This window comes from Venturia canescens, chromosome 1, assembly GCF_019457755.1.
Source record: "Venturia canescens isolate UGA chromosome 1, ASM1945775v1, whole genome shotgun sequence".
NCBI lineage: Eukaryota > Metazoa > Arthropoda > Insecta > Hymenoptera > Ichneumonidae > Venturia > Venturia canescens.
In genome coordinates this window covers 1000787-1011218 of record NC_057421.1, presented here as the reverse complement: position 1 = coordinate 1011218, position 10432 = coordinate 1000787, and the positions used below count along the sequence as shown (strand labels likewise).

Here is a 10432-nt window from a genome sequence, read left to right as displayed (position 1 = left end):
TCATCAATTAATATCGGAATAACACGAGTCCTGCGTATGGTGATTATTGCGAATATCGCGAATATGAACGGCAGATTTCCATCCCTACCAAAATTCAATATTACTAATTACATCTCCACCAAAATTAATGTATATCCAAAAAACAAGTCCCGTAACATTTCTATCACGATTAAAACACTACCCCGTAACAATTCTACCAAAATGAATATAATTCATTTTATAAATGTCTACCATATAACATCTCTACCAGAAAATATTTCCACCACATAAATAAATGTCTATCCGTATACATCACAACCTCCACTTTTGTTGGTAAGGAAAGGTTAACTATTATAAAAAGATAACCTATTTAACCGTGAAAATTGAGTCATTTAAGTCATTAAAATCTTTTAATGACTCAATTTTCACGGTTAAATAGGCTATCTTTTTATAAAAGTTAACCTTTCCTTACCAACAAAAGTGGAGGTTGTGATGTGAGTGTGAGAGAGATAGCTGCAAATTTCGAAATCGAAATTCTTTGGCACAGTTTGATCGATTAAAAAAAGGCTCTGTCAGTTGATTTTTGCCATCGTTCTGCATAGGCTGACAGAGCCTTTTTTTAATCGGTCAAACCGTGTCAGAGAATTTTAATTTCAAAAATTCCAAGTGAGGTTAGTCGACTGATCCATACTCTTAAGGTGATCTATCACTTGCGTGGTGCTTGCGTGAGTGCGAGAGAGATAGCTGCAAAATGGTTACACGTTTTACTCGGACATCCTTGATTTTTTGAGAAAAATAAAGGTTACACCTTGTTCTCTAATATAATGAGAATAGCGTGTAACTCATATTTTCTTTCAAACAAGGAGACTATAGGTAAGGAGTGCAATCTCCGTATTGGGCGCCTGTTAGAAAAACGTCCGTAAAAATGTCGGGCAACCCGGGTTCGAGGAACGGCCACTACGCGTCGCATTGTCGTTTGGTACGGCTATATATATAGTAATAAAATCAATGTCGTTGGTGAAACTGACCGTCATGGCGGCTGATGGCGGCGGAATCGTGGATTTAAAGAGCTTGCGCCTATAAAAAATTGTTGAATCAACAATTATGAGCGCTCGTGATCGAAAGTACTAATATGTATTATAATAACATTCTCCAGCGACGTGAAACCCTGTGCTTCGCACATTCAAAGTATCAGCTGATCCCCCCTCGTATGTCGCGCTGTTAAGAAAACTATAGCATCCGGAAGATTGCCGGTTCATATACTCATGTCGAAAAAAATTTTTTCTGTTACAAATTTTTTTTTGAATGATATTTATGAATATTTGAAAATTAGATTGATAACTATAGCTCTTGTGACCACAGTTATTGTTTTATAAAACCTTAACATATCAAGCGGCCCGGATAAGCCAGTAGCATTTTCTGCCGTTGGAATATCAAGAGTTTACGTGGTGTGATGGTTCCATGTTGGGCTTATACTCGTGGAGTTGGCGGTTCGAATCCTCGTTCGTTTTATTTTTTTTTTTTCCATCATAGATATTATTCGTTGACTATAGCAGAAATTTAAAAAAATCAATTGATGTTGTTGAATTATATTTTTTTTTATTCATTTATATAAAAAAAATGACTGCAATTTGTTAATGTATTTTAATAGTAATGGCCCCTGTGTCAGTGTAATTATCACAGTGTCAGCTGGCAGCAACGCATGCGCGTATATACCGCGTACATTGTGCGCATGCGCCACCGTACGAAACTACAACAGCGCCGCTCGAGAGGAACCCTCTTTCCCGACACTTTTACGGACGTGCCCGATCGCCGAGATTGCACTCCTTACCTATAGTCTCCTTGCTTTCAAATATCAACCTACTCGGAATAAAACGTGCAGCAGGATTTTTACCGACTGAACAACTGATGGTCACGCGTTAAATGAACGGACAAACGAAGCGATACATTCATAAATTTTGTGACCAACAAACGATTACGCTTCGATTTGGACCGACGTTTGTCGCATGAGTCAATAAGTATACGAGTAGCGTCATCTGTTTCGAAAATATGAAATCGATAACTACTGGCACATCAGATGACACAGTATATGTGCCACCATCGCTGTGCCAGCCGTGCGATTGCGATTATGAAACGATAGCAGGCAGCAGCCAGCTAGGCCCGTGTCGTGTGTGGGTTAACTTTTTAATATTTCATCGCAGCGAATAACCCCGAAATTTCGTAATCATCCAACGGGGAATAAGAAAATAAAAGAACAAAATGCAAGCAAATCTGTTGAATCTTGTGACGAATTCCGTCGTTAGGGTAAGTCCTGAGACCTTCGAATGGGAACAAACAAATTTTGGTTATATGGCCAATGTATATCGAGCACTCTAAGAGTTACTATTAGTCAATTCTAATAATCAATCATAATATGTTTTTCATATTCGATTAGCAAAAGAGGGGAAGATGGGGAATAAAAAAATAGTTGTTTCTGCGAAATAAATACCGTTGAACATTTTTTGTTTGTTCAGTCTGGTAGTGTGAAGAATATAGTTAGGTCCACGACTGCCGGGTTTTCGATAACTCAAAGGAGATACGCGAGTAGCATAGACGCGGATGTAGTAGTCATAGGAGCTGGTCCTGGTGGATACGTAGCAGCTATAAAGGCTGCTCAGCTGGGCATGAAAACAGTATGCGTGGAGAAGAATCCTACCCTGGGTGGAACGTGTCTTAACGTTGGCTGCATTCCATCCAAATCTTTATTAAATAATTCCCATTACTATCACATGGCTCACAGCGGCGATCTCAAAAATCGAGGCATTTTAGGTAAGCAGACTCATTTGTAATCATGATCCGTTACTAGGATAAATGAAAGACTGCCAAAAAATACTTATTCGACCCGTTTGGATTCTTCATTAGTGGATAATGTAAAACTCGATCTGGAAAAACTGCTGGAGCAAAAAGATAATGTAGTAAAAGCTCTGACGGGTGGAATAGCCGGACTTTTCAAAAAGAACAAGGTTGAATGGGTCAAAGGTCACGGTAAAATAACTGGAAAAAATCAAGTGAGCGCTTTGGGGCCAAGCGGCAGTGTAGAAACAACAATCAACGCTAAAAACATTGTGATTGCAACTGGCAGTGAGGTAACACCTTTTGCTGGTCTTGAGATTGACGAAAAGCAAATAGTCTCGTCGACAGGAGCACTCGCCCTCAATCCTGTGCCCAAAAGACTCATTGTAATTGGAGCAGGTGTAATCGGACTGGAGCTTGGATCAGTTTGGCAAAGGTATGTACCATCTGCGGTTATTATTTTAAGTAAATACTAGCCCCGCTCTTCGTCTCTCATGTCTAATTATTTGATTTGGTCTGGGAGAACAGGCTTGGTTCCGAAGTCACAGCTGTAGAGTTTATGTCGTCGATAGGAGGTGCCGGAATCGATGGCGAAGTGAGCAAAACCCTGCAGAAGGTACTGAACAAACAGGGCATCAATTTCAAGCTGGGTAACAAAGTAACCGGTGCAACGAGGAGCGGTTCTGAAATTCAAGTTTCGATCGAGGATGCGAAAGATCCGAGCAAAAAAGAGACCCTCGGATGCGATGTGCTTCTGGTCTGTGTCGGACGAAGGCCGTACACGAATAATCTAGGACTCGAGGAGATGGGAATCGAACGTGACGAGAAAGGGAGGGTTCCGGTTAACAACAGATTCCAGACCGTAGTACCTAAGTACGTTGGGACACCACCTGTACAAAATGGGTGGCGTTATAAATAATAGAGAAACATCTATGGATGGATTTCATCAGACTTTCATTTCCAGCATCTACGCGATCGGAGATTGTATCCACGGTCCTATGTTGGCCCACAAAGCGGAAGACGAGGGAATCATAACGGTCGAGGGTATCGCCGGTGGAGCAGTCCACATCGATTACAACTGCGTACCGAGTGTGGTTTACACCCATCCGGAAGTTGGATGGGTTGGCAAGACCGAGGAGGACCTCAAGAAGGAGGGCATCGACTTCAAAGTCGGTAAATTTCCGTTTATGGCGAATTCTCGAGCGAAAACCAATCTCGAGACTGACGGTTTCGTCAAAGTACTTGCCGACTCTGCAACCGACAAGATTTTGGGTGTTCACATGATCGGACCAGCCGCAGGTGAGCTCATCAACGAGGCCGTACTCGCGATGGAGTACGGAGCGAGCGCCGAAGACGTCGCCCGAGTCTGTCATGCTCATCCCGTGAGTTTCATTCTTTTTTTTTGTATCGATTTGCTTTCCGTTTTCCCCGCTACTTATTTAAACAGCATTTCAACAGAAACGTGAAATCATTCTTCTTTTCTTCTGCAGACGTGTTCCGAAGCTCTGAGGGAAGCTCACCTCGCTGCCTCCTTCGGCAAGCCCATTAATTTCTAAGCGACACTCGACACTCGACCTCCGCTGTTGAGCAACAGAAAAGAACAAAAGAAAAACGTCTTAGCTTCAATCACCTAGTCTACGAATTTGATCGCCAATAGTCGCACCGAAATGAAAATCCCTGGCGCGAGAAACGAGGGTTGTAAATAAAAGTCGGTCCGAGATTGAAAGTCCACGATGTCGTGCGAACGAGGCCAATAAATGTCGTGCTGGCTCTGAAAAATCTGTATTTATAACTAAAATAAATATTAAAATGCTCCGGAATGAAGTTTCGTATTGTATCGAGCATTTACAATACATAATCAAGTGCCACAATTGATGGCACCTTGACATCGAGTTATAAAAAAGGAAGTCAACCCGAGCCCGACCGCAGTTCCCAGGTACACAGGTAGACATTACGATTTTCGAGCCATTTTTTATTTTCCAAACTGCTCTTTCACAACGGAACAGTATTAAGTGAAAGATCTCATTTTTTTCGGCCTTTCTCTCTCTCTCTCTCCATCGACCTTAATTGTAATACTCACTTCTCCTTTTCATTGACTGAGCTCCGTGAAACTCATGTCCTGGGAAATTAGCCCTGAATAACGATTGTTTTCGTCGTTTCGAGTTGAAAGCCATTAAATGGAAAAAAAATATTGAATACTTTCACTATTTCGGACATGGAAAGAATAGATTTATGACTTTTTTTCGAGCGACTTGTAACGATTTTTTATCATATTTCGACTGTATTTTATATTCAGACTCTCGGTGTTTTTTCGAAATATCTCGCGGTCTATAGAACCTGTTGTAGAAAATTAATATTTAATTTGTGTAGAATTCATTGAGACCGGTAGAGTCTTATCCCCAGGCACAATTGGTCTAACAAAGCGACGTGCACCGTCACCTATTTTCTCCGATCCGTGTTCTCACTCCGTTCTTTATCGAAACTTTCTTAACATTTTTTTCCCCAGCTTGCTCAACGGTCATTGAATAATCCATTTTTTTATAAAACCCATTACCGAATTCTACAAACTACCCCCAAGAAGTTGATCTTCTCACATAAACAACAATATATACGTAGATTCCTTCCTACAATTCGCTCGATAGCAGCTCAGCGGCGTAGGGGTTCTTACCCCCTCTGCAGCTCTACTGCAGCAGGAGGGAAAGACTTGCTCGATATATGTTAGGCGCGTTCGGAGAGCCCTTATTTGCGCTACAAAAAAAAATAGTATCGCTATAGATATTTCGCGTTTGTGCCACAATGTTGTACAAAAGACGATCGTAGGTATGGTAGAAAGAGAGTATAACGGCGCGATGATAAGGAAGAGTTTTTGAGGACTCTCGTGGCTCGTGAAGCTGACCACGTGACGCAGGGAGGACCGAAGACGCATCGTTGCCGGTACACATCGGATACGTCGATTCGTCATTGTCGGGCATCGTGGTGTTCGTGCGGAGAATCACGGAGAGAGTGGGGGCGTCGGGGAGCGGGGGTGAGGGGGTTCGGTCGGTCGTTCGTCGCCGTTTGGAAACGACAACGCCGCTCCACGGGGCCCCAGTGAGACTCGAGCCCAGTGTGGGATAGTACGAAGCAAAGTGGGATTCTCGGTTCTCGGTGCAGTAGCCTGAGCAGAACAGCAAACGAGCGAGCAGCAGCAGTAGCGGCACCGCACGTCGGCACACACCCAATGTTTGTGTTTTTCCGAAATTAAAGCCTGGACGCTTTTTCGTCAATAAGTATCGCGACGAAGAACTCAGGCATGTAGGCTGATATTTTGACATCGGTCTCGCGAGGTTCGGTGCGAACGTCATGTGGACGACGACGAAAACGACCAAGTACTGCGTCGGTGAGTCCCCCCTGTACATTCCTTCGTTACACTCGTACTTAATCTTCGACGATGGTGCGTGTGACGTATTATATTTTTTTTCCTTCGCAACCGTTCGGCAGCGCGTACGCTCCAGCGTTCCGAGGATATCGTTGAGCGCGCGCGCGCGCGCGTACGCTTTTGGAACTGTCAAAGTCGTGTGCGGTCGGCCTCGCGGCGACGAATGTTTCTTCCTTTCGTTGAAACGGTTCAAGATCATTTTCCAACTTGGTCGACAACTCATCCGCTCCGTTGGCCGGTTTGTTTTTGTTGTTTCAAGAAAGTGTGTTTAATACTCGAGGCAAATGACGCGGAGATGTTGCGCCTGTGTCGGTCTCTGGCATCTCCTCTCTCGGAGAGTGAACGCAGCAGAAAGGCTATAGCGAGTACCTCGTGCGCACGCTCCTTCTCTCATTGTGTATCTCTCCTGGTCTCTGTGCGCGTACGTTTCATTCATGGATCGATCGTCGTCCATACGAGAGAGCGAGTCCCAAAGGGCCGCTGCTTTCCCCCTTTATAAACTCCGACTTCCCCCACTCGTTCGGCTCGATAAGTCGAGCGCTCGGTCGGACCAACTCGCAATTAGGTTTAAATAAATTCTCGCGAGCGCTCAGCCAGCCAGCGCAAGGAGCAGCTTATCCCGGGCTATATAATCATGGAATAATCGAATCAGCATCAGGCTTTCTTTCACTCGTAAACTCTCTCGTTTTCGTGTCGTCTGAGGTACAATCGAGTCGAATTTGCTTTGCTTTTGCTCATCCCGTTTGCGGAGCTATCGGTTTTCCTTCGAAACGAAAATACGATTGACTCGTAAACTCCGTGAATTCGAAATGCGATGATTGGTTAGCTCAAGAAGCCGATAATTATGATCGCATGAGAAATCGATTTCAAGGACCGATACAACAGCCTCGCGCGTTCATAACCTCTCAATAATTGAATTATACGATCCACGTGCTCGAGCCGCTTCGTTCCCGACATGCTTTGACCCTGCCGCGACAATTTTAGTTTCTTCACTATGCGGATATACCGCATCATTGTCATTCAACAAGTCAATACTTTTTCGTCGTCCCGTCAGAAGATTAACGAACGATTTTTTTCCTCGTTTTATGCGCATGATGTGCTTACCTTTTTCGAGTTCAATATGACTGTGCCAGTCGGCGTATGCGAAGCGTCGATATATTATGATAATAAATTCGATCGGTGAATCAACACGATGCTTTTTTCTCAGTACTCGTCAGGTCAAATGCAATCGTGCGAGATTATCCCGAAATCGTATGCTCTGTTTTACCGGTAGAGAGGTAAGGGATGATAAACGTTAGAGGAACGGCGGAGTTGGTGGGGGGGAGTCAGAGAAGGCGGCGAGGCGAGCAGTGTCGCACTCGAGACTGCGAGCGTCGATTATCGTTATCGCGGATTTCCGTTGCACCAGAGCAGCGATCTCTCCAATGCGGTGGCCTTCTCGAGTCCCGGGTCGAAGAAAGAGTGAAAAATGTAATCGTTCGTTGTTGGTAGCGAAAGTCTGGCATAAATTTCTTTTGTGTGGTCGCGATTTGCTGGCCGTTGAGAATCGCAGTGACGCCCCTTTTTTCTATTTACTTTCCTGTGGGCCGCGTTGTCTTGAAAATACTGTTCGAAAACCCCGCAGCGAGAGGACGGGGGAAATAAAATATTTCCCGAGGGTAACGAGCGGCTGAGACCGTTAAATCGATTTCAGGGAAATGTTGCGGGAAAGCTGAGGTTGCGCCACGCACCGTCCGCTGTAGACTCTGATATATGTATACAGCAGCACACGTTTTCTACGCTTTTCCCTCGTCCTTAATCTTCCATTGTTCTCCGTGCGCGTCGAAAATCCGTAACGCCGTCTTTTTTTTTCAGTATTTTCTTCCGAGAGCTCCTATCGATGCTCTACATTAATCCATTGCTTTTCTGTCGCCGTTTACGTAAAAGTTTAACAAAGAACGAGAAATCCTGTCACATTAGAAAGCTCCGTCTAGCCCCAAGTTTCAAGCGAAATGAGTGTTTTTCTCACCGTTCGATTCCCGCTGGGGCTGCGTTGTTGGGGGGAAAAAAAAACAAGCTTAACCAGCGAGCGAGAATCTGGTCAGAGGGAGACAAAAGATTTGACAAACAGGAGAAATGCGTACGCGCGTGGTACTCGCTCGTACGCGAGAGAAGCGCGACGAGGTATGAGCGACAATGGCGGCGCTGCGGGCGTTAATCCTCATTCAAATGCATCTCGCGTTCGGTCTCCCCCTCCCTCCGTGCTGCTGCCGCTTCCTCCCGCCCCCGTTCATCTCGCAGCGGTATTCGCCGAGGCGACCGGAAGTCCGTGTCATACGCACATCGTCGCCACACGCATCCGGTTCACCCGCGGCGAGTTCTTATCCGTCCGAGATTCCTTCCCTCCTCCTCCTCTGCCCCTTCGCCGCGACTCTTCTATGAAGCTTGCATGAAAAAATGTTGCGAACGAGTCATAGAAAAAATATGTTCAATCGCATCATTTCTCAAATGATTTCCACTCTCGAGCGCGTTTCCTGGCGATGTTGATAAAAAAGACGTCGCGCGTCACGGGCTCCGTAAACCCGTGATTATGCAGTTTTTTTTCCTCGCCTGGCACAACGGAGTAGTAAAAAATTTAAGGGATCTTTCGTTTTATTGCAGCGGTGTACAATTGGAGAGGAGACACGCGCTATGGATTGCCACTCGAGATCGGCGAGACTGTACAGATCTTGGAAGAATGCGCAGGTACTTTCAAATCGACGATTAAGGTATATAACTGGATGGATAGCTCGACCAAAAATTGTATCTGATTGGTATTTCCGTACTTCGCGATGCAATAAAAATCTGAAAAAATTCAACAACATTTGGAAAGCTATGAACAACAATTATCAATATTGCCCAAAAGTTAATAACAAATTGTTTAAACAATTAATTGTTCAATAATTTTGCGGTGACCTATTGTTTTTTTTTTTACGAATCAAATGTGTGTATTTTTCCGAATGTTCATGAATTTTTTCAGAATTTTCGTCGATTTTTGAAATTGATTGAAAAAATTTTAAAAAATTTGAATTTTAGATATGTTTTAGAAGACATATTTACCATCGGTTTTGAAAAGTCTCAAGGTTACTGGATCAAAAATGTACAAATGGAGCCACTTAAAAAATTTAAAAAAGAGAATTTCAAAAATCCATGAAAATTCTGAAAAAAATCATGAGCATTCAGAAAAATGCGCACATTCGATTCGTAAAAAAAAACCAAGGGTTTACTGTAAAATTGTTAAAAAATTATTTAATTAAACAATTTATTAATAACTTTTGGGCAATATTATTATTGATAATTGTAGTGCATAACTTTCCAAATGTTGCTGAATTTTTTCAGATTTTTATTGCATCACGAAGTACAGAAATTCCGATCAGGTACAATTTATCGGCTGGGCTATCCATCCAGTAATACCTTAATCGAGGCACGATTTTCAATACACATCCATTCAAAATGCGGTACGATTAAGGTATTTTGTCCTTTCAGGCTGGTACAGAGGCTTCACCACGAAGAATCGTGCGGTCAAAGGGATATTTCCCAGCTCGTACGTACATCTGAAGCCCTGTAAGATCGACAACGAAGGCCTCTTCGAGTCGGTCATACCCCTGGAAGATCCGGTCGTCCGGGAAGTCACCCTCGTGCTGCGAGAATGGGGCTGCATCTGGAAGAGGCTCTACGTGGTAAGGATGAGAATTTGGGAGGGCTCGATCCTCGAATCGAGTATATAATTGGAAAAACGTCGAGCATGAGAAAGAGCAGTCGTGAATAATTTGTGTGACTCTCTCAAGCGCGCTCGTGAATCAGCATTCGCGTTATTGTCTCGCTTATCTCGGTGGAAAGGCAAACGCGCGTCAGTGCGGTGAGAGCAGAGGTCGAGGTACGAGAGTCCACCAATTACTCATGAGAAAGACCGTTCCGAGCGGCGATTGGTCGCGGAAGACACAGAATGGCCGATCGCGACGCTCGCTCCTCGAGAATTTTTCTTCTCGGACGAATAATTTTCGACGCTTTTACAGGAGCGGGAAATATACAAATTCAACACTCTGCGGAAAGTTATGAGGGAGCTTCTCGAATGGCGGAGACAGCTCTTGGCCGGTACTCTGACCACGGATCAAACCCGGGAGCTCAAAATGCGAATCATCAACAAGGTCGACTGGGGCAATCGGTGAGTAATCGACGTCCTTC

At 44.0% G+C, this 10432-nt stretch overlaps 2 protein-coding genes across 6 annotated transcripts in view; both read left to right on the top strand.

Annotated features, from left to right (window-relative positions):
• Nucleotides 1-2075: 2075 nt before the first annotated feature.
• LOC122413503 (dihydrolipoyl dehydrogenase, mitochondrial) lies at nucleotides 2076-4631 on the top strand. Its single transcript, XM_043423899.1, has 6 exons — nucleotides 2076-2283; nucleotides 2493-2787; nucleotides 2881-3247; nucleotides 3340-3684; nucleotides 3776-4193; nucleotides 4302-4631. The coding sequence occupies exons 1-6, from the start codon at nucleotides 2239-2241 to the stop codon at nucleotides 4365-4367; spliced, it is 1536 nt and encodes a 511-aa protein (XP_043279834.1). The 5' UTR covers nucleotides 2076-2238; the 3' UTR covers nucleotides 4368-4631.
• Nucleotides 4632-5889: 1258 nt separating this feature from the next.
• The window catches only part of spg (dedicator of cytokinesis spg), a 31020-nt gene continuing 26477 nt past the window's right edge, over nucleotides 5890-10432 (top strand). For 3 of the 5 annotated variants that reach the window (XM_043427097.1, XM_043427107.1, XM_043427081.1), the window contains exons 1-4: nucleotides 7567-7699; nucleotides 8870-8953; nucleotides 9734-9927; nucleotides 10264-10412. In XM_043427097.1, coding sequence (XP_043283032.1) covers nucleotides 7654-7699; nucleotides 8870-8953; nucleotides 9734-9927; nucleotides 10264-10412 — 473 coding nt within the window. In that variant the 5' untranslated portion in view covers nucleotides 7567-7653. Of the gene's footprint in view, nucleotides 6191-7566; nucleotides 7700-8869; nucleotides 8954-9733; nucleotides 9928-10263; nucleotides 10413-10432 lie in introns of those variants that run through there. The other 2 variants (XM_043427117.1, XM_043427089.1) reach the window with 1 other exon arrangement.

Excerpts from the sequence above, each read along its gene's own strand:
- LOC122413503 (XM_043423899.1), top strand. The coding sequence starts at position 2,239 with ATGCAAGCAAATCTGTTGAATCTTGTGACGAATTCCGTCGTTAGG. Across the intron at positions 2,788-2,880 it reads CAAAAATCGAGGCATTTTAG|TGGATAATGTAAAACTCGAT; the intron begins GTAAGCAGACTC and ends ATTCTTCATTAG. Across the intron at positions 3,685-3,775 it reads TTCCAGACCGTAGTACCTAA|CATCTACGCGATCGGAGATT; the intron begins GTACGTTGGGAC and ends TTTCATTTCCAG.